A 26,899-nucleotide genomic window follows, 5' to 3' on the forward strand; every position below is an offset into this window, starting at 1 on the left:
TCCCTCCATCCCTCTATCTCGCTCCTTCCATCCATCTATCTCTCTCTCCATCCCTCTATCTCTCTCTCTCCATCCCTCTATCTCTCCATCCCTCTATCTCTCTCCCTCCATCCCTCCATCTCTCTCCCTCCATCCCTCTATCTCCATCTCCCTCCCTCCATCTCTCTCCCTCTCTCCATCCCTTCATCTCCCCATCTCCCTCCCTCCATCTCCCTCCATCTCCCTCCCTCTCTAGAACCAGAAGATTGACATGTTGATGAAGCGCTCTCAGGTGGCCCCCCAGGATATGTCCATGACTCTGCTGCCAGGGGAGGAGAGAGAGATTGAGATGGAGGTGTTTGAACCAGCGAAAGGACCTCTCGACCTCTATATTCTCATGGACTTCTCCAACTCCATGAAGGATGATTTGGACAACCTCAAAAGGATGGGTGCTGAGCTGGGTAAGTTAGAGGGGGAACAATGAGTGGAATTGTAAAACCATTGTCTTCAGTGTAGTACTGGGATAGTGTGGTTTGGTGATGTGTTCTGTTCTCCGTATAGCTGAGTTGGTGGGGAAGCTGTCTGATGATTACACCATCGGTTTCGGCAAATTTGTGGACAAGGTGGTGGAGCCCCAGACAGACATGAGACCGACCAAGTAAGAACTTTCTAACTATTAGAATCCTCTCCATACAGACACAGATATACATACACAGACCCAAAAGCAAACATCACTACCATATGAAAAGGTCGGCATTTATACACTAATCATACTCATGGTCCCTCATTCTATCTCTTCCTCTCCCCTTCCCCTCTTCTCCTCTTCCTCTCCTCCTCTTCTTCTTCCCCTCTCCTCTTCCTCTCCCACTTCCCCTCTCCTCCTCTTCCTCTCCCCCTTCCTTTCTCCTGCGCTCCCCTCTTCTCCTTCTATTCCTCTCACCCGTGCTCCCCTCTCCTCCTCTTCCTCTCCCCCTCCCTCCCTCCCCTCTCCTACTCCCTCCTTCCCCTCTCCTCCTCTTCGTCTTCCTCTCCACCGTGCTCTCCTCCTCTTCCTCTCCCCCACCCTCCCCTCTACTCCTCTTCCTCTCCTAACCCCCCCCTTCCCTCCTCTTCCTCTCCAGACTGGCCCAGCCGTGGCCCAACAGCGACCCTCCCTTCTCGTTCCGAAATGTGATCACTCTGACCTCTGACCTGCAGTCCTTCACCCAGAAGCTGCAGAAGGAGAGGATCTCAGGCAACCTGGATGCTCCAGAGGGGGGCTTCGACGCCATACTGCAGGCTACAGTCTGCGGGGTAGGACTATAGAGTTAGATTTACTAGAAAGGACAAGCAGCCATCTTTGGTGTACCATTTGGGATGTTTGATTATTTGAAGCTTGCTTTAGTAAAGTTAACTGTGATGCACCACTGTGTGAAATTCTTCAGAAGGCTCTAAATAATTAAATATAACTCTCTCCTTACCTCCTTTCTTCTCCTCCACCTCTCTCTCTCTCTCTCTCTCTCTCTCTTTCTCTCCCCTCCTACCCTCTCTCCCTTACACCTCTCTCTCTCTCTCTCTCACCCTACCCTCTCTCTCTCCCCCTACACTCTCTTTCTCTCTCCTCCTACCCTCTCTCCCTTACACCTCTCTCTCTCTCTCTCTCACCCTACCCTCTCTCTCTCCTCCTACCCTCTCTCCCCTCCAGGAAAAGATTGGCTGGCGTGACCATGCCACCCACCTCCTGGTCTTCTCCACCGAGTCGGCCTTCCACTACGAGAGTGACGGTGCCAACGTGCTGGCTGGCATCATGCCACGCAATGACGAGCAGTGCCACCTGGACAACGATGGGAAATACACAGAGGACACCAGTCAGGACTACCCCTCTGTGCCCACCCTGGTCCGTCTGCTGGGCAAACACAACATCATCCCCATCTTTGCCGTCACAAACTACTCCTTCACCTACTATGAGGTAAGAACTCAGCGCTACTACTCACCTTACTAACCTGAACCCTGCACCTTACTAACCTGAACCCTGCACCATACTAACCTGAACCCTGCACCATACTAACCTGAACCCTGCACCTTACTAACCTGAACCCTGCACCATACTAACCTGAACCCTGCACCATACTAACCTGAACCCTGCACCTTACTAACCTGAACCCTCCACCATACTAACCTGAACCCTGCACCTTACTAACCTGAACCCTGCACCATACTAACCTGAACCCTCCACCATACTAACCTGAACCCTGCACCTTACTAACCTGAACCCTGCACCATACTAACCTGAACCCTGCACCTTACAAACCTGAACCCTGCACCATACTAACCTGAACCCTGCACCATACTAACCTGAACCCTGCACCTTACTAACCTGAACCCTGCACCATACTAACCTGAACCCTGCACCATACTAACCTGAACCCTGCACCTTACTAACCTGAACCCTGCACCATACTAACCTGAACCCTGCACCTTACTAACCTGAACCCTGCACCTTACTAACCTGAACCCTGCACCATACTAACCTGAACCCTGCACCATACTAACCTGAACCCTCCACCATACTAACCTGAACCCTGCACCATACTAACCTGAACCCTGCACCATACTAACCTGAACCCTCCACCATACTAACCTGAACCCTGCACCTTACTAACCTGAACCCTCCACCATACTAACCTGAACCCTGCACCTTACAAACCTGAACCCTCCACCATACTAACCTGAACCCTGCACCTTACTAACCTGAACCCTGCACCTTACAAACCTGAACCCTCCACCATACTAACCTGAACCCTGCACCTTACTAACCTGAACCCTGCACCAGACTAACCTGAACCCTGCACCATACTAACCTGAACCCTGCACCATACTAACCTGAACCCTGCACCATACTAACCTGAACCCTGCACCTTACTAACCTGAACCCTCCACCATACTAACCTGAACCCTGCACCTTACAAACCTGAACCCTGCACCTTACTAACCTGAACCCTCCACCATACTAACCTGAACCCTGCACCTTACTAACCTGAACCCTTTACTTTACTAACCTGAACCCTGCACCATACTAACCTGAACCCTGCACCTTACTAACCTGAACCCTGCACCTTACTAACCTGAACCCTGCACCATACTAACCTGAACCCTGCACCTTACTAACCTGAACCCTGCACCTTACTAACCTGAACCCTGCACCAGACTAACCTGAACCCTGCACCTTACTAACCTGAACCCTGCACCTTACTAACCTGAACCCTGCACCTTACTAACCTGAACCCTGCACCTTACTAACCTGAACCCTGCACCTTACTAACCTGAACCCTGCACCATACTAACCTGAACCCTGCACCATACTAACCTGAACCCTCCACCATACTAACCTGAACCCTGCACCTTACTAACCTGAACCCTCCACCATACTAACCTGAACCCTGCACCTTACTAACCTGAACCCTGCACCTTACAAACCTGAACCCTCCACCATACTAACCTGAACCCTGCACCTTACTAACCTGAACCCTGCACCATACTAACCTGAACCCTGCACCATACTAACCTGAACCCTGCACCATACTAACCTGAACCCTGCACCATACTAACCTGAACCCTCCACCATACTAACCTGAACCCTGCACCATACTAACCTGAACCCTGCACCATACTAACCTGAACCCTGCACCTTACTAACCTGAACCCTCCACCATACTAACCTGAACCCTGCACCTTACAAACCTGAACCCTGCACCTTACTAACCTGAACCCTCCACCATACTAACCTGAACCCTGCACCTTACTAACCTGAACCCTTTACCTTACTAACCTGAACCCTGCACCATACTAACCTGAACCCTGCACCTTACTAACCTGAACCCTGCACCTTACTAACCTGAACCCTGCACCATACTAACCTGAACCCTGCACCTTACTAACCTGAACCCTGCACCTTACTAACCTGAACCCTGCACCAGACTAACCTGAACCCTGCACCTTACTAACCTGAACCCTGCACCTTACTAACCTGAACCCTGCACCTTACTAACCTGAACCCTGCACCTTACTAACCTGAACCCTGCACCTTACTAACCTGAACCCTGCACCATACTAACCTGAACCCTGCACCATACTAACCTGAACCCTCCACCATACTAACCTGAACCCTGCACCTTACTAACCTGAACCCTCCACCATACTAACCTGAACCCTGCACCTTACTAACCTGAACCCTGCACCTTACAAACCTGAACCCTCCACCATACTAACCTGAACCCTGCACCTTACTAACCTGAACCCTGCACCATACTAACCTGAACCCTGCACCATACTAACCTGAACCCTGCACCATACTAACCTGAACCCTGCACCATACTAACCTGAACCCTCCACCATACTAACCTGAACCCTGCACCATATTAACCTGAACCCTGAACCCTCCACCATACTAACATGAACCCTCCACCATTCTAACCTGAACCCTGAACCCTCCACCATACTAACCTGAACCCTGAACCCTCCACCATTCTAACCTGAACCCTGAACCCTCCACCATACTAACCTGAACCCTGAACCCTCCACCATACTAACCTGAACCCTGAACCCTCCACCATTCTAACCTGAACCCTGAACCCTCCACCATTCTAACCTGAACCCTGCACCATACTAACCCTACAAACACGTCATCATCCCCATTTTCACTCCTAAAGTATACTTATTCCACTGAGTTTAGCCACTGTCTGTTCTGTGAGCACTTAACTCATCTGTAGCATTGCAGATAACCCCTTCATGTATTGTGGGTTCTCCTGTGTAGAAGCTTCATGAGTATTTCCCCATCGCTGAGCTGGGCCTGCTACAGGAAGACTCTGCTAACATCCTCAATATCATGGAGAAAGCTTTCGAGGTAAGAACGGGCTTGTTTAAAGTTAACAGGTGTTGCGCAATGGACACATGATTTGCATTTGATTCCCCTTTATGTATCCCCCCTACGGGCTATTGGGAAAGCCAGATGTCCTAATAATACTGTCCGTCTCTGTCCTCTCAGAATATCCGTTCTAAGATCAGTATCCGTGCTGAGGATAGACCTAAAGCTATAGAAGCTCAGGTCCTGTCTTACAGTGGCAATGTTGCACAAACAGGAACCTTCAAAGTCAAGCCTGGGCAAATAGTAAGAAACAATTACATGTTGCACACACACACACACACACACACGCGCACTCACACACTCACACTAACCCATTCTGTGTTTTCCAGGGGAAGTTTAAGGTGCGTGTCAAGGCCAATGAGATGGTTGGGGAACAGCATGTGTGTAGTCTGGAGCAGGGTGACAAAAAAGGGAAGATGAGAGTCAAACCAACAACCTTCAGCACAGCTCTAAACATCAACGCTGAAGTGCTCTGTAAAACCTGCGACTGTGAGAAGGTGTGAAGATACAAACAAACAAACAAACACACAAACATAAACGCTCAACTGTGTTTTGGTATCTAACACTGTCTTTCCTTCTCTATCTCTGCTTCCCTCAGAATCCATTTCCAAACGCAGTGAGGTGTACAGGCCATGGAGACCTGGTCTGTGGGAAGTGCAAGTGCAACGACGGCTGGTGAGACAAACACAACTGAAGCTACTTTCTCTCACATATAAAATAATACTCATGGATTGGATTTATAGTGTTTTTCCAGTGCTCAAAGCGCTTTACATAGTAAGAAGGGAAACTCGCCTCTCCCACCATCAAGTGATGCACAGAACGCTCACCATACATCAACTAGTATGGTAGAGAGGGGAGGAGATATATACATCAACTAGTATGGTAGAGAGGTAAGGAGATATATACATCAACTAGTATGGTAGAGAGGTGAGGAGATATATACATCAACTAGTATGGTAGAGAGGTGAGGAGATATATACATCAACTAGTATGGTAGAGAGGTGAGGAGATGTATACATCAACTAGTATGGTAGAGAGGTGAGGAGATATATACATCAACTAGTATGGTAGAGAGGTGAGGAGATATATACATCAACTAGTATGGTAGAGAGGTGAGGAGATATATACATCAACTAGTATGGTAGAGAGGTGAGGAGATATATACATCAACTAGTATGGTAGAGAGGTGAGGAGATATATACATCAACTAGTATGGTAGAGAGGTGAGGAGATATATACATCAACTAGTATGGTAGAGAGGTGAGGAGATATATACATCAACTAGTATGGTAGAGAGGTGAGGAGATGTATACATCAACTAGTATGGTAGAGAGGTGAGGAGATATATACATCAACTAGTATGGTAGAGAGGTGAGGAGATATATACATCAACTAGTATGGTAGAGAGGTGAGGAGATATATACATCAACTAGTATGGTAGAGAGGTGAGGAGATATATACATCAACTAGTATGGTAGAGAGGTGAGGAGATATATACATCAACTAGTATGGTAGAGAGGTGAGGAGATATATACATCAACTAGTATGGTAGAGAGGTGAGGAGATATATACATCAACTAGTATGGTAGAGAGGTGAGGAGATATATACATCAACTAGTATGGTAGAGAGGTGAGGAGATATATACATCAACTAGTATGGTAGAGAGGTGAGGAGATATATACATCAACTAGTATGGTAGAGAGGTGAGGAGATATATACATCAACTAGTATGGTAGAGAGGTGAGGAGATATATACATCAACTAGTATGGTAGAGAGGTGAGGAGATATATACATCAACTAGTATGGTAGAGAGGTGAGGAGATATATACATCAACTAGTATGGTAGAGAGGTGAGGAGATGTATACATCAACTAGTATGGTAGAGAGGTGAGGAGATATATACATCAACTAGTATGGTAGAGAGGTGAGGAGATATATACATCAACTAGTATGGTAGAGAGGTGAGGAGATATATACATCAACTAGTATGGTAGAGAGGTGAGGAGATATATACATCAACTAGTATGGTAGAGAGGTGAGGAGATATATACATCAACTAGTATGGTAGAGAGGTGAGGAGATATATACATCAACTAGTATGGTAGAGAGGTGAGGAGATATATACATCAACTAGTATGGTAGAGAGGTGAGGAGATATATACATCAACTAGTATGGTAGAGAGGTGAGGAGATATATACATCAACTAGTATGGTAGAGAGGTGAGGAGATATATACATCAACTAGTATGGTAGAGAGGTGAGGAGATATATACATCAACTAGTATGGTAGAGAGGTGAGGAGATATATACATCAACTAGTATGGTAGAGAGGTGAGGAGATATATACATCAACTAGTATGGTAGAGAGGTGAGGAGATATATACATCAACTAGTATGGTAGAGAGGTGAGGAGATATATACATCAACTAGTATGGTAGAGAGGTGAGGAGATGTATACATCAACTAGTATGGTAGAGAGGTGAGGAGATGTATACATCAACTAGTATGGTAGAGAGGTGAGGAGATATATACATCAACTAGTATGGTAGAGAGGTGAGGAGATATATACATCAACTAGTATGGTAGAGAGGTGAGGAGATATATACATCAACTAGTATGGTAGAGAGGTGAGGAGATATATACATCAACTAGTATGGTAGAGAGGTGAGGAGATATATACATCAACTAGTATGGTAGAGAGGTGAGGAGATATATACATCAACTAGTATGGTAGAGAGGTGAGGAGATATATACATCAACTAGTATGGTAGAGAGGTGAGGAGATATATACATCAACTAGTATGGTAGAGAGGTGAGGAGATATATACATCAACTAGTATGGTAGAGAGGTGAGGAGATATATATGCCAATTAGGAATCAAATATTCTTGGACAAGACAGAACATTAGTATAAATCTTTCTCCCCAGGCTGGGTCCATTCTGTAACTGCTCTGCCAGCGCGTCGACGGATCCGGGCACTTCCTGTCGGGGTCCTGGCGTGGAGGAGCCGTGTTCTGGCCGAGGAGATTGCCTGTGTGGAACGTGTGTTTGTTACAACACGGACCAGTACGAGGGACCCCTCTGTCAGTTTGACAAGTCCCAGTGTCAACGATTCGGAGGTTTCCTCTGCAACGGTGAGTGTGGGGCTGTCGTCATTGTCTTAGACAGCAAGCTCGTCACACCGCTTTGCTTTAGAATAACGCTTTCTCTCGGAAGACAACAATGCGGCTGTCATAAGGAGTGTACAACTGTGTCATCAATACCGTTTGTGGTCCCTAAACTTCTATGTGAGTGTATGTGAAAGTGTCAAGCACTTGAAGTAGATTCTAACCATTTCTCTGTCTCTCTCTCTCTTTTAGACCGTGGTCGCTGCTTCATGGGCCAGTGTGCGTGTGCAGAGGGCTGGGAGGGACCGGCCTGTGAGTGTCCCATGAGCAACCAGACCTGTCTGGACACTAAAGGGGTGAGCACTACATAATCTCTCTCCCTCTGTTTCTTTCTCTCTGTCTCTCTCCCTCTCTCTCTGTTTCTCTCCCTCTCTCTGTTTCTCTCTCTTTCCTCCCTCTCTCTCCCCCTCTCTGTTTCTCTCTCTCTCTCTCTCTCTCTCTCTCTCTCTCTCTCTCTCTCTCTCTCTCTGTCTCTCTCTCTCTCTCTCTGTGTCTCTCTCTCTATCGCTCTCTCTCGCTCTCCCTCTCTCCCTCTCGCTCTCCCTCTCTCTCTCTCATTCCAGATTTCTACAATATTGTTGGTCATGGCTGATCTAACCACTACTCCCCACCCCACCTTTCTCAGGGTGTCTGTAACGGGCGGGGTGTGTGTAAGTGTGGTCGTTGTGAGTGCCAGGACTCTGGCCTGGCCATGACCCCCACCTGCGAGGCTAACTTCCAGGCCCAGCTGGGGATGTGTGAGGACAAAAGGAGCTGTGTCCAGTGTCAGGCCTGGAAGACCGGAGAGAAGAAGGACAGCGACAAGTGCGACCAGTGCCAGTTCAAAGTGGTCATGGTGGAAGAGCTCAAGGAAAATAAAGAGGTGATTGAGGCGTGTAGTTTCCGTGACGAGGATGATGACTGTACTTACCACTACACCGTGGACTATCCTGAGGACCAGGCTGTTAAGGAGCTGGAGGTCCAGGTGCTCAAGAAGAAAGGTGAGACAACGTTCATATCTTCCTGCCTTGGTTTATATGACGTCAATACCATTATGGGGGTTGCCTGCTTTGTTACGGACAAGCTCACCGTGTGGTGACCTGCATCCTGGTTGTGATGTTGATGTTGTTGTGGTCCGTCCTCTTAGAGTGTCCCCCTGCTGGCTTCCTGTGGTTGATCCCTCTCATCATGTTCCTCATGCTACTGCTGGGTCTATTGTCGCTCTGCTGTTGGAAGTACTGCGCCTGCTGCAAGGTAATGTCCAGACACAACCATAACATGACCTTTAGAACAACCAACCATGACCTTTACCATACTATGATGGAAATAATCTCTCTATTTGCCTCTCTCATTCTCTTTCAGTCCTGTCTTGCTTTGCTGCCATGCTGTGGAAGAGGTGAGCAACACGTGCAATGTCCCTGTTAGAAAGATTTATGTATCGTTCTGTGCCTGTTACTGTACCATGTTTCCAGGCCATATTACATTGTGTGATTGAACATGTGTTCTCCTATGTGTGTCCCTGTGTCTTCAGGTCGTACGGTTGGCTTTAAGGAAAATCAGTACATGCTCCGCCAATCCATGCTCACCTCTGACCACCTAGACACGCCACTAGTGAGGACCGGCCCACCCAAGAGCACCGACGTGGTTCGCTGGAAGATCACCGACAATGTCCACCGATCGCCCAATCATCCGCTTGCGCAGGTTCAGCCCAACCCCAAAGAGACCAGTGAGTGTAAAATGTTTCAAATTCCAGCTCTCCCATTGGTTGGAGTTATCACCAGAACTTCCTGGTTTACATTGTTATGAAAACCTGACCCTAAACCACCTCCTCTTCTCCCCCTCTTCTCTTCCTCTCCTCATCCTCCTCCCCTCACCTCCTCTTCTCCCCCTCTTCTCTTCCTCTCCTCCTCCCCTCACCTCCTCTTCTCCCCCTCTTCTCTTCCTCTCCTCCTCCCCTCACCTCCTCTTCTCCCCCTCTTCTCTTCCTCTCCTCCCCACCTCCTCTCCTCCTCTTCCTCTCCTCCTCCTCTTTTCCTCCTCTCCTCCTCCTCCTCTTCCCCACCTCCTCTCCTCCTCTTCCTCTCCTCCTCCTCTTGTCTTCCTCTCCTACTCCTCCTCCTTCTCCCCACATCCTCTCCTCCCCCTCTTCACTTCCTCTCCACCTTCTCTCCTCTCCTCCTCCTCCCCACCTCCTCTTCTCCGCCTTTTTGTCCTCCATCTATAGTCCAGTTCCCTCTGTCTCTGCGTCTGAACAGGTTGTTCACAGACAGTCTGTCTCGCTCCGACGCCAGAGACACTGAGTTGCTACGCAGGGAGGTTGATGACAACGTGAGTGTGTGAGTGTGTGAGTGAATGTGTATGTGTGTGTGTGAGCAATCTGTGTATGTATACATTACTGTATGCTCATCCTTGTGACAGTGGATTGTGTGTGTTCTCTGTTTAGCTGAATGAAGTGTACAAGCAGGTTCCTGGCACCCAGAGAGTTCAGAACACCACATTTAGGTGAGACACTAATTTCAACCTTTAATCCTTCCTGAATTTATTACAATAAAGAAATTTTTTCTGAATGTTGTCTAAATCATGTTTTCTCATATCATCATTACTGATATTGTCTTTGTGTTTCAGATTACAGAGAAATGCTGGTAAAAGATCTGACCACGCCATCGTAGACACTGTTCTGTCTGCTCCTCGCTCCAGCTACCCCAACATCGTCAAACTGACTGAGAAAAACGTCCAGTCTGGCAACTTCCAGGATCTCAAAGTGGTGCCGGGCTACTACACAGTGGCCACAGACAGAGGTGTGTGTGTGTGTGTGTGTGTGTGTGTGTGTGTGTGTGTGTGTGTGTGTGTGTGTGTGTGTGTGTGTGTGTATGGGAGTTCCTAACTCACTCCCTCTCTCTGTCTGGCTCTCTGCAGAGGCGGCTGGTGCCGTGGAGTTCCAGGAGGGGGTAGAGACGGTGGATGTGCACGTGCCGCTCTTCGTCAAGGAGGAAGATGATGATAAGAAGCAGCTGCAGGTGGAGGCGGTGGACGTTCCTCTGGGCATCGCTGAGATAGGGAAACGCTTCGTCAGCATCACTATCATCAAAGAACACGGTGAGAGCCAATCAGAGATATCTTATCTGACCCCTGACCTCTCTACTCTTACACACACTTACACGGTGCTTCAAAACCATACAGCATTATAAACCGTTGACTTCCAGTGAATATGTATATTCTTTTGGTTTATTTTGTGTTCTTCCCCTCACCTCAGTTAGCTAAAAACTGTCTCTCTCCCCTCTTCAGCCAAGAGTGTTATGTCGTTCCTCCAGCCTTCGTACACCTACAGCCGACAGGACAAAGTGGCTAACATCCCCATTACTAGAGAGATCATAGAGGATGGACACGCACAGGTCAGCTACCGCACCCGAGACCTCACCGCCAAGGACAAGAAGGTAACACATGCTATAAGACAGAGATATCACACTTTTCATTTGTCTAAGTTACTTTCTTTTTCCATCCTCATAACTACTCCTCCGTCTCTCACCAGGACTATGTGACAGTGGATGGGGAACTGTCCTACGGGCCAGGGGAGACCCAGCAGACTGTCCCTGTTCGTTTGTTGGAGATGGGAGAGGGAGATGGTCTGCTGAAGGACACACAGGTCAAACAATTTGTCATGGACCTCAGTAACCCAAGACAGGGTGCAAAGCTGGGACGCTACCCCAGAACCACCGTCACCATCACTGACAAACCAGGTGAGGTTATATACTACTGTCACCATCACTGACCAACCAGGTGAGAGGACAGGGTCCAGGGTGTATCACATAGCATTAAAAAATAAACTATACTGTTTAGATTATCCCAGAGTTTTAATGTAGCAATGTTTCTGTTCCATCAGGACACAAATGTCCCAGACATTATTACCATGGGTTTTGAGAGCTTGGCTAATGGCCACGTGTGGTTGGAAAGCCAGCCATAACTTCCTCCTCTCTAACATGGCCGTAACAAACTTCCTCTCCCTTTGCTTCCCTCAGAGCCCAGTGTGGTGATGTTTATGAAGAGCACCCAGAACTTCTCCACCGCCGACCCAACCTACTCCATCCCCGTGGTCCGCACCCGCAATAAGGAGGGGCCCGCCACCGTCCACTGGAGGACCCGCAACGCTAAACGCTTCGAGCTGTCCGGCCCCCTAAAGTTTGGTCCCGGGGAAACAGAGAAGAACATCGTGATCGATCCACGCTCTCACCCTGGCCCGGTAAAACCAGAGTCCTTCCAACTGGAACTGTTTGACCCCAGTACGAAAGCTGTGGTCGGAGAGAGGAAGACAACGATGGTCACTATTACTGATGGAGGTAATACACACAGAAACAGATACTGAAACACACACAGTATTGGGTATCTGTAAGGAATCTGATGCACAAAGTGTGCATCACTAAAATAAGTTGCCCAACCCTTTTTGCCACTGTCCCTCTCCCTCCCTCCCTCTCCTCCCCGTCTCCCCCCTCTCCTCTCCTCCCCCCCTCTCGTCTCCCCTTCTCCCCCCTCTCCCTCTCTTCCCCCTCTCCTCTCCCTCTCCTCCCCCTCTCCCCTTCTCCTCCTCCCCCTCAGGACTTCCAGACAATGCCCAGATGGAGAAGAGTGCGGGCTTCATCAACCAGACAGCCACGTCCCCTGGTGGTCGTCTCAACTCTCCCACCAACGTGAAGGCCAAAGCCACCGGCCCCCGGAGCATTCGCCTTAACTGGGACCCCTTAGGAAAATCCCTGGGCTACAAGGTAAGGAACCCACCTTCAGGATCCAACCCCCTGGACTACAAGGTAAGGAACCCCCCTCAGGATCCATCCCCCTGGACTACAAGGTAAGGAATCCCCCTCAGGATCCATCCCCCTGGACTACAAGGTAAGGATCCCCCCTCAGGATCCATCCCCCTGGACTACAAGGTAAGGAATCCCCCTCAGGATCCATCCCCCTGGACTACAAGGTAAGGATCCCCCCTCAGGATCCATCCCCCTGGACTACAAGGTAAGGATCCCCCCTCAGGATCCATCCCCCTGGACTACAAGGTAAGGAATCCCCCTCAGGATCCATCCCCCTGGACTACAAGGTAAGGAACCCCCCTCAGGATCCATCCCCCTGGACTACAAGGTACTGAGAGGAACTGTCATACAGAACCAGTGGAGGCTGGTGGGAGGAGCTATAGGAGAACGGGCTCATTGTAATGTCTGGAATGGAATAAATGGAACGGAGTCAAACGTGGTTTCCATATATTTGATGTGTTTGATACAGTTCCATTCATTCTGTTCCAGCCATTACAATGAGCCCTTCCTCCTATAGTTCCTTCCACCAGCCGGCACTGTACAGGACATACCTTGACTTAAACCCTTTACTCCATAAGGAGCATCGGTCATCAACAGAGGAACTCAATAGATTACATACCTGCCAACTTTTACTGGTGGAAAATGGGAGATTATTTTCCTTCGCTTTCACTCAACTTTGAACTGCTGTTTTAAACATGTACTTTGAAAATAAAACGTACAAAAAATATCCAGAGTAGATATAGAAATAAAGGTCGTGGTCCCTTTATGATTGTTCATTCTCTCTGGTCACCAGGTGAAGTATTGGATCTATGGGGATCCTGAGGCTGACGCCCCCCCTGCAATGAACGTGAAGACAACCCATGCTGACCTGGCCAACCTGTACCCCTATTGTGACTACGAGACGAAGGTGTGTGGCTACAATGCCCTGGGAGATGGAAACTACAGCGAGATGGTGCCCTGTAAGACCCTGGAGGATGGTGAGTGAGGTCACATCCTGTTCCTGTCAAAGATGGACTACATATATTTTCTTTGAAACACTACAATTCTAGGATTGTGGACCGTTTTTGTTTCTCAGTTGAATGTTGTTGGGTCTGACACAGCATGTAAGCTCAAACATTATGTAGGTAGTTTTCTTCCTTCGTACCTTGTGATTAACTTCCTGTCTACTTTCTATCCTCCCCTATCCTCCAGTCCCCAGTGAGCCCGGTCGTCTGGCGTTTAATGTCATCAGTCCAACTGTCACTCAGGTCAGCTGGGCGGAGCCTGCCGAGACCAATGGTGTCATCACCGCCTACGAGGTTCTCTACACGCCCATCAATGACGACACGAGTGAGTGACCGATCAAATCAAAATTATCTCCGAATTTCTCGGAGTGATGTCTGTGCTTCTAAGACATTCTAAAGGACGACACACACCACACCGAATGTTGATCTGCCGTTCTTCTGCTGATCGTTCGGCTCACTGTGCTTAGTCTGACTGACAACATTTTCATGCTATTCTAATGTAAAATTGGTTTGCACTCTGTTCGAAAATTATGGCCGGGCACTCTTTTTAGAGATACTAAGTACTCTCGGGCCGGGAAAAGCTATTGGTGGGTCCGAGCCTTAACACGTTCTCCACTCCTTCTCGCTTCCCTTTGTAGAGCCGATGGGTGCAGCTAAGAAGGTGAAGATAGACAACCCTAAGAAGAGGATGTTGCTGATTGAGAACCTGCAGTCGGCCCAGACTTACTGCTATCAGGTCCGGGCTAAGAACAGCGTGGGTTGGGGTCCCTTCAAAGAAGCGACCATCAACCTGGCCTCCCAGCCCACCAGACCCATGTCCAGTGAGTAAATAAGAGCAGAAGAGATGTTCCGTCTAGAAAGCATTTAGTATGATCTTGATTGTTACCTGCTGAAACGTTTGTGTCTAGCAAACCAGAAAGCTAATGTTTCAAGAGAAGCTTGTCTTACGCTTCGTTCACACCGACAGCGTTGTTGCGCAAAATAGTAGGCAGCATCATCTGGATATGTATGTAACAGAAGTTCAACATTCACCTTCTACTACCATTTACCATACTACCAGTTTGACTCATACGGGGCGGCAGGCTGGCCTAGTGGTTAGAGCATTGGGCTAGTAACCAAAAGGCTGCAAGAGGAGCTGATAAGGTACAAATATGTCGTTCTGCCTCTGAACAAGGCAGTTAACCCACTGTTCCTAGGCCGTCATTGAAAATAAGAATTTGTTCTTAACTGACTTGCCTGGTTAAATAAAGGTAAAATAAAAATACGGTGGATAAATCAAACGTATGCACCACACAGAACGCACTGCAACTGCCTCTGCAATGCAATTCTGAACGGCAAACGCAGCGTTCCATTGGAAATCAATGTACTTCTGGAGTGTCAAAACTTAATGACGCTGTCGGTGTGATCGAGGCGTTAATCCATCTCTCTTCCTCTCCTCCCTATAGTCCCTATCATCCCAGACATCCCTATAGTGGACGCGGAGGCGGGTGATGAGTACGACGGCTACCTGATGTACAGCAGTGAGGTCATGAGATCGCCAACAGACTCCAAGAGACCCAGCGTCTCAGACGAAGGTGGGTACCCGCAGACTACGCCACCTTTCCTGGCGGCTCTTTGCAGTCTCGCTTCAGTTGTGTACTGGGAGTTGTATTGTGTTTTGAGTGGACCCCAGGAAGAATAGTTGTTGCTAAATAACAGCTAATGGGGATGAAGTTCACTGTTTTGATCTGAAAGAGACATGTCTATCCATCTTCTGTAGTCCAGTCATCTGCTCACTGAAGCAGAAAGAGAAAGAAACCTAAAAAAGGGTTTAATGTGTCACGGTTGAGGCTGACAGATAGGAGGGTTTCCTCCATCGTTCTCGCTCTCTATCACTTTCTGTCTCCGTTTTCATTCATTCTTTCTCTTTATTTATTTCCTTCTCCCCCTCTCTCTCTCTCTTCTCCCCCCTCTCTCTCTGAAGTATCTTTTAACAACTGACTTTATTTTACATCTCACAAGACCATCAGATCCAAAACTGGTGTCTCTTCAAGGCTTTCGGTTTTATCATGCCTGTCTTCATTCCAGTCTTCATTTTCTTCTTCATGGCTTTGGGTTTTATCATGCCGGTCTTCATATTCTTATTCATGGCTTTATCATGCCAGTCTTCATACCAGTCTTAATTTTCTTCTTCAAGGCTTCATCCTGCCAGTCAAACCTCTCCTATTATTGCTCTGTAGTTTAGATATCACAGAATCTACATACATCCAGCCTCCTCCTCTTCCTCCTCTCTCAACTCCTTCTAATCACCTTGCTTCACAAAAACAACTGCCATGCCAACCATCAATCCCCCCCCCCCCCCCCCCCCTCCGCCTGCCTCTCCTCTCCATAACAAGGCTTTATCAAGTTGGTCGGTTCCAAGCTGGACCTGCGTTCGGTGTCCTGGAATAGGCATGTGGATGTGATCCCCTACCGCCTCAGCACAGACACAGAGACCAGCAGCGACGAGACCCCCCGACCCAGCCGAACACAGATACCCCATCAAGGTGAAGACCGCCCTGGATAGACAGACAGACAGATACAGAGATGGCATGCCAGCTACTGTGTACGCCGGGCACAAACCTCCCAATGCAGCTGCAGTGCCCCCTATGCCACCACCTCTCGTCTGCACAAAGCCTTCAGATCTCTAATCAACATCATGTTTCCGTCCTCCAATCTACCCCTAGCCCTGGTTCTGGTCTGGCCTCTTCCCCTGTTGCACCTCAACCCTCCCACCCAAAGGGTCTTCACTTCCAGGCATCAACTGCCCCACCGCCAGTTGATGGTCATGACAGGATTTTCCTGTCTGTCTCTCCTGTCTGCGCTCTTTACACCTCTATGTGGAGAGATGCTCTGGGAAGGAGGCAGGTTGTAGGGCTTGTATATACAACAAGCTCTCACAGTCTCACATCAGAATTACACGTACATCCATGTTTCTCCAATGTCAAATTTCAAAGTTGTTCCAAATTTCTAAGTGATTAAGGTTACGTTTAGGCATTAACTTCAAAATCTTAAGGTTAGGCATTAACTCCGAATTGTTATGGTTAAGGTTAATGTTTGGGAAAGGCTTAAAACAAAAAAATCTCCAAAACAACTTTCTATTGCTGGATTTGGAACATGCTACCTTTTGCCCCTTTTGATGCTTACGCCCATCCACCATCCCCGTCCACAAGGCCTAGCAAAACCAAAACTTACTTGAAGGTAACTGTTGCCTCTTGTGGTCGGTTTTCACGTCATCTCCTGAAGTCTTCAGACATGGATGGACGTCTAATACTGTTTTGTATCACGGGTGACCTGGTTATGTATAAAGGCTTCTCATGGCTGTGAAAGTGGTGATACCAAATGTATGTATGTCCCTGTGTGCAGTCTAAGGTGGGTGTTTCTCTTGCAGTTTGTTGTGATTTGCCTCTATTAACGTACTTAAATCAATTATTTTGTTTCCAGAATGTTTGGTTTGAGTTATGTTGGGTTCCAGAATGTTTGGTTTGAGATATGTTGGGTTCCAGAATGTTTGGTTTGAGTTATGTTGGGTTCCAGAATGTTTGGTTTGGGTTATGTTGGGTTCCAGAATGTTTGGTTTGGGTTATGTTGGGTTCCAGAATGTTTGGTTTGAGATATGTTGGGTTCCAGAATGTTTGGTTTGGGTTATGTTGGGTTCCAGAATGTTTGGTTTGGGTTATGTTGGGTTCCAGAATGTTTGGTTTGAGATATGTTGGGTTCCAGAATGTTTGGTTTGGGTTATGTTGGGTTCCAGAATGTTTGGTTTGGGTTATGTTGGGTTTCAGAATGTTTGGTTTGGGTTATGTTGGGTTCCAGAATGTTTGGTTTGGGTTATGTTGGGTTCCAGAATGTTTGGTTTGAGTTATGTTAGGTTCCAGAATGTTCTTGATGTTCTTTCTCTTCTCTTCTGGCTCTCCTCATCTTTGTCTTTCAGAACCAATGAACGGCAGGTTGGAACAGAACTTCCTCTTCCCCGGGGGAAACAATTCCATGTCGCGCAGTGCCAACATGTCTACATCCAGCTACAGCCAGGTGTCTCCCATGTCCACCCTCAGCTCCAGCCACCGAGGGGGGGCCGGGGGGTCCATGTCCATGGAGTCCACCACAACATACCTCTCTGGACAAGGTACAGATGGATGCAGAATGTGTCAGCTTTTGAATCTTTCTGTTGACTTACGATGATATGACAGTGGCAAGTAATTCCAGCTGGCTTGTCTTCACCAGAACAGTACCCTGTACAGAGTTCAGTAAACTTGGAGATTTAGAGTTTAAATGGGAAACGTGTTGACACCAGAAGTTTGCCGACCTTGCACTCAGAATGTACTGTTTGCTAGAATTCTATTGTTCAGTATCTATGTATTTGGTAGTCGTCATCACTGGTCTCCTCCTCTCCTACAGGAGGAAACTCTCTCTCCCGCACTCAGGTGATTGGGGGCGGGACGCGCACGGAGAATGTTGTCATGAGGAAGCGATCAGAGAACAGAGGTTACTATGAGTATGACGACAACATCCGAGATTCCATCGTCATAGGAGACCTGTCCAGTGGATTGTCTGGATACACAGATGGCCAAAGTAAGATTAGATTCATTTGAAGCATTTTTTTTAAGCATCATTGAAAGCATATTTTCAGCTCTTTGAGTGTAAAGAGCCGATCAATTCCAGTTCACACTGACACAGGTCACAGGCATGAGGCTACAACGAGCCAATTTAGATGAGGTCTTTGAATAGGAGGTCTTTGAATAGGAGGTCTTTGAATAGGAGGTCTTTGACAAGGAGGTCTTTGACAAGGGGGTCTTTGACTATGAGGTCTTTGCTAAGGAAGATGCCATCACATAGTTTTCAGATATTTCTGACCTCTACTGTTAAAACCTGAAAGAAGCTCATCTGTTTGTGTGAATCAATCATGGTTATAAATGTCAGATATACAGATCATCTACAGCAGGCTTACTGATGAGGTGCATGAAGCAGCTGGCTTGGATATCTGTTATCGATTACTGGGGTTGGTGGCTGCACAGAGCTATGCAGGCGCTATGCTGACTGTCGCTCTCTTCTTCTCCTGTTGTTCTCCATACTTCATTCCTCTCCTCCCTCGCCTCTTTCACTGTCCTCCTTCCTTTTCCTCCCTTTGTTCCTTCTCCCACTCTTTCACTTCCTGTCCTCCTCCTCCTCCTCCTGCTCCATTTTTGCTTGCTCCGTGCATTCTCAGGTACGTATGGCTTCAGTCCCACTCAGACACAGAGTCAGTACGACTACGGTATGTCTCAGGCCTTCTGGGCCACGACCCAGTCTGAGGATGTCAACGATGCACTACTGAACCTGGACAGGGTGCTCCAGGGTGAGTCTGTCTGTCTGCAGTACACTCAGCTGTCCTCTCTCACACCACTGGGACAATAGCAGGGCCTAAAGAAAAACTATGGCCTCATGGTAGGGCTCACCATGCCCATAGCTGGTGTGACAGGAAGGCTTTGTGTTGCTGAAGCAGTTTTTTGCTTTATGTTTTTTTTATAGGTGAAAGTTCTCATTCTCCCTCTCCCTCTCTCGCTCTCTCTCTCTGCATCACGCTCACTCACCTCTCATTAATCCTATCTCATCTTGTAATAGTCTATGTAACCCCTGTAATTTTGACTCCACTTAACCCCTAACCACCCTCCTTCCCTAAATCCATCTCTCTCTCCCCCTCATTGACCTATTTTTCTCCCCCCCAGATGCTCGTTTGGCCCCTGGGGTCCCTGACACCCCCACCAGACTGGTGTTCTCTGCCCTGGGCCCAACTGCCCTGAAGATCAGCTGGCAGGAGCCCCACTGTGACAGGGATGTTTTAGGGTACTGTGTTCTCTACCAGCTGCTCAATGGAGGTATGGACCCATGGTTATTTGTGTCACATTCTAAACACATTGTGTTTTGTTGATGTGCAGAAGAAGAATATTGTTTTTCACTTGGAACCTGTGATCATAGTTGTCAGGTTTGGTTGAATAGGATCCCCAAATTGAGATCCGAACCGAATTGGATCTGTGAAATTCCAATCCGACATCGACAGGACACAGTAATTTATTTGAAAATCATTACCCGATCCGATGTGGACCAGATCTGACCCAAAATATGTCAGAGATGAGGTAGAATCAGATTCAAATTGGGTCGGATCTGTATCGGACCCAAATAATAAAAAATGCAGCTTTATTGGTGCGCATGCCTGCAGAATTGTTTTGGCTTGTGTAGGCAGTGAACTTTCACATGCATTTTCTGTAGTAGGCCTATCTAAAATAAATGAGTTGTGGTCTACACCTCAGCTTAGTGTTTTCATAAATGGCATCCCTAATTTAAAATGTGGACACAATGACGTGTGGTTTGAGGTGTGTGGTGAAGAGACTACTAGTTTTGTCTCTGCAGAATGCTCTCTGTCTCCCGCTAATTCATGTGTATTCATTGTTTAATTGTGTGAATTGTTTCCCCTTTGTTTGTTAATGTTTATTTTGTATATATTTTTGTAGAGCACACATAGAAGTACCTGGCCTGTGTGCAAATGTTGACCTATAAACGTTCCCATTTGGGGATGTCTGATAATATCCAGGTTGTATCACATCAGGCCGTGATTGGGAGTCCCATAGGGCAGCGCACAATTGTCCCAGCGTCGTCTGGGTTTGGCTGGGGTAGGCCGTTATTGTAAATAAGAATTTGTTCTTAACTGACTTGCCTAGTTAAATAAAGGTTACATTTAAAAATAGATATTTTTTATATTTCTGATCGTCTTAACTCACCACCACTTATGAACTGGGGAGCTTCTGAAAGTAGTTTTTCCCATCACTTCACAGAAAGTCAGACTGTTTAACATCCATTGCGAACGACAAGAGTTCCTAAGTAACCACCACACATCGTGAAATAGCACCATATTGCTGATCCCATATCTCCAGTTGAAACAATGATCGCTATAGAGAGAGCTCAAGCCAGACAGAGGCAGACAGGTGGAAGAGAGACATTAAGGCTATTGACTGAATCAACTGCCATGCATAGCAATTGTGATTTCTAGGATATTTCATTTCATCAGGATATTTTCCTCTTCACATACAGTGAGGGAAAAAAGTATTTGATCCCCTGCTGATTTTGTACGTTTGCCCACTGACAAAGAAATGATCTGTCTATAATTTTAATGGTAGGTTTATTTGAACAGTGAGAGACAGAATAACAACAAAACAATGCAGAAAAACGCATGCCAAAAATGTTATAAATTGATTTGCATTTTAATGAGGGAAATAAGTATTTGACCCCCTCTCAATCAGAAAGATTTCTGGCTCCCAGGTGTCTTTTATACAGGTAACGAGCTGAGATTAGGAGCACACTCTTAAAGGGAGTGCTCCTAATCTCAGTTTGTTACCTGTATAAAAGACACCTGTCCACAGAAGCAATCAATCAATCAGATTCCAAACTCTCCACCATGGCCAAGACCAAAGAGCTCTCCAAGGATGTCAGGGACAAGATTGTAGACCTTCACAAGGCTGGAATGGGCTACAAGACCATCGCCAAGCAGCTTGGTGAGAAGGTGACAACAGTTGGTGCGATTATTCGCAAATGGAAGAAACACAAAAGAACTGTCAATCTCCCTTGGCCTGGGGCTCCATGCAAGAGCTCACCTTGTGGAGTTGCAATGATCATGAGAACGGTGAGGTATCAGCCCAGAACTACACGGTAGGATCTTGTCAATGATCTCAAGGCAGCTGGGACCATAGTCACCAAGAAAACAATTGGTAACACACTACGCCGTGAAGGACTGAAATCCTGCAGCGCCCGCAAGGTCCCCCTGCTCAAGAAAGCACATATACATGCCCGTCTGAAGTTTGCCAGTGAACATCTGAAGGATTCAGAGGACAACTGGGTGAAAGTGTTGTGGTCAGATGAGACCAAAATGGAGCTCTTTGGCATCAGCTCAACTCGCCGTGTTTGGAAGAGGAATGCTGCCTATGACCCCAAGAACACCATCCCCACCGTCAAACATGGAGGTGGAAACATTATGCTTTGGGGGTGTTTTTCTGCTAAGGGGACAGGACAACTTCACCGCATCAAAGGGACGATGGACGGGGCCATGTACCGTCAAATCTTGGGTGAGAACCTCCTTCCCTCAGCCAGGGCATTGAAAATGGGTCGTGGATGGGAATTCCAGCATGACAATGACCCAAAACACACGGCCAAGGCATCAAAGGAGTGGCTCAAGAAGAAGCACATTAAGGTCCTGGAGTGGCCTAGCCAGTCTCCAGACCTTAATCCCATAGAAAATCTGTGGAGGGAGCTGAAGGTTCGAGTTGCCAAACGTCAGCCTCGAAACCTTAATGACTTGGAGAAGATCTGCAAAGAGGAGTTGGACAAAATCCCTCCTGAGATGTGTGCAAACCTGGTGGCCAACTACAAGAAACGTCTGACCTCTGTGATTGCCAACAAGGGTTTTGCCACCAAGTACTAAGTAATGTTTTGCAGAGGGGTCAAATACTTATTTCCCTCATTAAAATGCAAATCAATTTATAACATTTTGACATGCGTTTTTCTGGATTTTTTTGTTATTCTGTCTCTCACTGTTCAAATAAACCTACCATTAAAATGATAGACTGATCATTTCTTTGTCAGTGGGCAAATGTACATAATCAGCAGGGGATCAAATATTTTTTTCCCTCACTGTATAATTTGGGATCTGGCCAGTGTTTCACATATTACCAAACCGATCCAAGGTCCGTGGCCGCCAAGCGTGATCCAAGGGTCAACTACTATACTGGGTCGGACCTCGGGTAATCGGGTTCGGGAATATCCGTGAAGACTTCTGATAGGATTTGAACAAAGCCATATCAACTGTTTTAGTACTCATAACCTTCTCCCAGCATGCCTCTACAGTAATCTAAACCCCTTTGTCTCTCTGTCCAGGTGATGTGAAGCGTATAAACATGTCCAGCCCCGCAGAGAACTCCGTGGTGGTGCAGGACCTGCTGCCTAATCATTCCTACCTGTTCAAGGTGAAGGCTCAGAGTCAGGAAGGCTGGGGACCGGAGAGGGAGGGAGTCATCACCATAGAGTCAGCTGTCGACCCCAACAGCCCACTCAGCCCAATGCCAGGTAATCAGCTATACAACCCACTCAGCCCAATGCCAGGTAATCAGCTATACAACCCACTCAGCCCAATGCCAGGTAATCAGCTATACAACCCACTCAGCCCAATGCCAGGTAATCAGCTATACAACCCACTCAGCCCAATGCCAGGTAATCAGCTATACAACCCACTCAGCCCAATGCCAGGTAATCAGCTATACAACCCACTCAGCCCAATGCCAGGTAATCAGCTATACAGACCACTCAGCCCAATGCCAGGTAATCAGCTATACAACCCACTCAGCCCAATGGCAGGTAATCAGCTATACAACCCACTCAGCCCAATGCCAGGTAATCAGCAATACAACCCACTCAGCCCAATGGCAGGTAATCAGCTATACAACCCACTCAGCCCAATGCCAGGTAATCAGCTATACAACCCACTCAGCCCAATGCCAGGTAATCAGCTATACAACCCACTCAGCCCAATGCCAGGTAATCAGCTATACAACCCACTCAGCCCAATGCCAGGTAATCAGCTATACAACCCACTCAGCCCAATGCCAGGTAATCAGCTATACAGACCACTCAGCCCAATGCCAGGTAATCAGCTATACAACCTAATGGCAGGTAATCAGCTATACAGACCACTCAGCCCAATGCCAGGTAATCAGCTATACAGACCACTCAGCCCAATGCCAGGTAATCAGCTATACAACCTAATGGCAGGTAATCAGCTATACAACCTAATGGCAGGTAATCAGCTATACAGACCACTCAGCCCAATGCCAGGTAATCAGCTATACAGACCACTCAGCCCAATGCCAGGTAATCAGCTATACAGACCACTCAGCCCAATGCCAGGTAATCAGCTATACAGACCACTCAGCCCAATGCCAGGTAATCAGCTATACATTGCCTCCCATTGTGGATCCCTCTTATCCTCACTCCTTTGGTTAGCTGATTGATTTCTGACCTCCGACCTCTAGCTCTCTGTTTCCGTTTTACTCTACATTTAATTTTTCTCTCTCCAATTACCTCTTTTTATCTTTCAATCCCTTGTTCCTTGGTCTCTCCTTCACTCCCTCCATGTATTCTCTTCCCCTCTCTCTCTCACTCACTCGGTCTTCCTGCCTCAGTTTCTCCCTTCCCTCTCAGTAAACCCAGTGCTCCAGGCCCCCTGATATTCACAGCTCTGTCCCTTAACTCTCTCCCCCTCTCCTCTCTCACTCCCCTTCTCCCCCTCTCCCTCAGGTTCTCCCTTCACTCTCAGTAAACCCAGTGCTCCAGGCCCCCTGATATTCACAGCTCTGTCCCTTAACTCTCTCCCCCTCTCCTCTCTCACTCCCCCTCTCCCTCAGGTTCTCCCTTCACTCTCAGTACCCCCAGTGCTCCAGGCCCCCTGGTGTTCACAGCTCTGTCCCCCGAGGCACTGCAGCTGAGCTGGGAGAAACCCCGCAAACCCAACGGAGACATCCTGGGCTACGTGGTCACCTGTGAACATCTGCACGGAGGAGGTGAGACTGAACACTGACTCCAGATCAGTTTTCGGGGATGGTAGAGATTTGTCAACAGTCATTTGCTAGGATTTATACATTGACGTGATCCAGAGAGACAAAATCAAAGACTCTTCTATTTTGTTGATCTCTATGTCTTCTTGACTTGTTATTGGACAATGCTAATCAAATGACCTTTAACTTTCATATTTATATCCACTTTAATTTCCTAGTCTGATCCCCACTTTCCCCCTTTACCCCCCCCCCCCCCCCAGGTGACATGCGTTCCTTCCAGGTGAGCGGTGACAGCGCTGAGACCAGTCTGACAGTTCCGGACCTGAGTGAGAACATGCCGTACAAGTTCAAAGTTCAGGCCAGGACGACCCAGGGCTTCGGCCCCGAGAGGGAGGGCATTATCACCATCGAGTCTCAGGATGACGGTAAGAGGACAGAGCCCTACAAGAGTCTCTTTTATCTAAGGTTTTATCTAGTGCTTAAATTGAAATGAATAAGGTTTCGGTACTCGGTGCTCACTTTACAGGTACCATGCTGGGTTTCATATTTAGAAGCCAGTGTTCTATGCGTTTGTACATTTGGAATTGTATTGTATACTAATGTATGATTCTGTCTCTTTCTCCCCTCTGTAGGTAGCATATCTCAACTAGGAGGCCTAGGCGGTATGTCTCAACTAGGAGGCCTAGGCAGTATGTCTCAACAAGGAGGCCTAGGCGGTATGTCTCAACAAGGAGGCCTAGGCGGTATGTCTCAACAAGGAGGCCTAGGCGGTATGTCTCAGTACAGCAGTCAGTCCTTGACCAAGAGAGATGTGTACCAACTTCCTACAGAGGGCAGCACACGCACCAACGTCACACACACCATGATCAACGACCCATACTACTCAGGTAGTGTATCAATTTAATCTTTCTCTCTCTCTCTCTCTCTCTCTCTCTCTCTCACTCCCACAGCATTTCTCTCTCTCTCACACAGCATTTCTCTCACTCTCACTATCTCACTCTCTGGCACAGCATTTCTCTCACTATCTCACTCACAGCATCTCTCTAACCCCCTCTCCTCCCTCTAGGAGATGGTATGATGATGGTGGGGAAGACGACCCAGCACACAGAGACCAGCGGCATGGTGACACGTCATGTGACGAAGGAGGTGGTGCAGAGGAGCGTGCAAGTGGCCGGCACCAGCAGCGTCACCAAGAAGGTCGAGAGGTCCTTCTACGAGACCTGAAGTCAAAGGTCAACAACAAGATGGCGGCGTCCTCGGTCCCCAACATGTCCTCCTCTCTGTCTGTTACAAACAATGGCTCCTGTCCTCCATCGGACACGGGATTCATTTTCATTCTTAATTATTTCGTTTTGTCGTTTGTTTCTATTTTGTTGCAAACATTTTACATTCAAAGACCTCTACCACCCCCACAAAGAGATGTCTTGTTGGAAGTTTGTAATTCTCTATTGCTTCTACCTGATACCACACCCAGAGGCTTTAGATAAGGCAAGGCCATTACACTTATGAGGTCGGTTCTCAATAGTTAAAGTAGAGTTGGCTCCTGCTAATATATCTTTTGACAGAGATTATCTGAGAGATAAAGAGAGGGAGAGTAGGTAAGAGTTTTTGTATTGGTTGGCTACTTTGAGCGTTTGCTAATTCGCATACATTACAGTTTTAATTTAGATATAACCTCAAATAAAGGTATTCCCAGGTAACAGCATTTCATAGTTAAAGTGTGTTTCATTACTGTGTCATTGTTTCTGATTGAGTGCTATGGTCTAAAACTTTTTGTGTCTAACTAATATATTCTAGCATAACTTAAACGACTTAGTCCGGATATTTCTGAGGTATATGTTTTGAGACAAAATAATATTGTATTGTCAAACCTATGTTGTGCTTTAGTTCAATTCAAAATGCTGTCATTGTAAAGAGTCCTTACACTTAGTAAGACATGGCGAGATGAATTAGTTGTGAATAGTCATTAACATTTCATAAATATACCAACAAAAATGTATAAGGCATTTTTATACTTTTTCATCATATCTATTCATCAGTTACTTACTGTTTTTTTTATATCTGTCTATTTTATTACACTTAATAAAGATTGAATATAAACCACTTCTAGATGCATTTCTGTATATGCTCATGTACAATTCATTTGGAAAGTATTCAGACCCCTTCCCTTTTTCACATTTTGTTACGTTAGCCTTATTCTAAATGTTTTTTTTTTTTTAAATACTCCTCAATCTAAACACAATACCCCATAATAACAAAACAGGTTTTTAGAAATGTTTGTATTTTTGAAATCCTTATTTACATAAGTATTCAGACCCTTTGCTATGACTCGAATTTGAGCTCAGCTGCATCCTGTTTCCAATGATCATCCTTGATGTTTCTACAACTGTGATTGGAGTCCACCTGTGGTAAATTCAATTGGACATGATTTGGAAAGGCACACACCTGTCTGTATAAGGTCCCACAATTGACAAT

The 26,899-nt window shown here is 47.0% G+C and overlaps 1 protein-coding gene across 3 annotated transcripts in view; it reads left to right on the plus strand.

Moving 5' to 3' along the window:
- The window catches only part of LOC115156260 (integrin beta-4), a 34,462-nt gene extending 7,935 nt beyond the window's left edge, over nt 1-26,527 (plus strand). The window contains exons 5-39 of one of the 3 annotated variants that reach the window (XM_029703729.1): nt 236-440; nt 541-637; nt 1,101-1,272; nt 1,664-1,927; nt 4,772-4,861; nt 5,003-5,125; nt 5,212-5,379; nt 5,481-5,557; nt 7,812-8,017; nt 8,243-8,346; nt 8,676-9,030; nt 9,177-9,283; nt 9,392-9,425; nt 9,561-9,755; nt 10,254-10,357; nt 10,473-10,531; nt 10,655-10,827; nt 10,946-11,125; nt 11,315-11,463; nt 11,559-11,766; nt 12,046-12,363; nt 12,620-12,786; nt 13,622-13,805; nt 14,020-14,157; nt 14,471-14,653; nt 15,278-15,406; nt 17,785-17,976; nt 18,249-18,422; nt 19,057-19,185; nt 19,556-19,705; nt 22,752-22,940; nt 24,275-24,430; nt 24,685-24,849; nt 25,057-25,311; nt 25,491-26,527. In XM_029703729.1, the coding sequence (XP_029559589.1) occupies nt 236-440; nt 541-637; nt 1,101-1,272; nt 1,664-1,927; nt 4,772-4,861; nt 5,003-5,125; nt 5,212-5,379; nt 5,481-5,557; nt 7,812-8,017; nt 8,243-8,346; nt 8,676-9,030; nt 9,177-9,283; nt 9,392-9,425; nt 9,561-9,755; nt 10,254-10,357; nt 10,473-10,531; nt 10,655-10,827; nt 10,946-11,125; nt 11,315-11,463; nt 11,559-11,766; nt 12,046-12,363; nt 12,620-12,786; nt 13,622-13,805; nt 14,020-14,157; nt 14,471-14,653; nt 15,278-15,406; nt 17,785-17,976; nt 18,249-18,422; nt 19,057-19,185; nt 19,556-19,705; nt 22,752-22,940; nt 24,275-24,430; nt 24,685-24,849; nt 25,057-25,311; nt 25,491-25,648 (5,757 nt within the window). In that variant the 3' untranslated portion in view covers nt 25,649-26,527. The remainder of the gene's footprint in view (nt 1-235; nt 441-540; nt 638-1,100; nt 1,273-1,663; nt 1,928-4,771; nt 4,862-5,002; nt 5,126-5,211; nt 5,380-5,480; nt 5,558-7,811; nt 8,018-8,242; nt 8,347-8,675; nt 9,031-9,176; nt 9,284-9,391; nt 9,426-9,560; nt 9,756-10,253; nt 10,358-10,472; nt 10,532-10,654; nt 10,828-10,945; nt 11,126-11,314; nt 11,464-11,558; nt 11,767-12,045; nt 12,364-12,619; nt 12,787-13,621; nt 13,806-14,019; nt 14,158-14,470; nt 14,654-15,277; nt 15,407-17,784; nt 17,977-18,248; nt 18,423-19,056; nt 19,186-19,555; nt 19,706-22,751; nt 22,941-24,274; nt 24,431-24,684; nt 24,850-25,056; nt 25,312-25,490) is intronic. The other 2 variants (XM_029703722.1, XM_029703734.1) reach the window with 2 other exon arrangements.
- The last annotated feature ends 372 nt before the right edge of the window (nt 26,528-26,899 follow it).

This window comes from Salmo trutta, chromosome 2 (genome assembly GCF_901001165.1).
Source record: "Salmo trutta chromosome 2, fSalTru1.1, whole genome shotgun sequence".
Lineage (NCBI taxonomy): Eukaryota > Metazoa > Chordata > Actinopteri > Salmoniformes > Salmonidae > Salmo > Salmo trutta.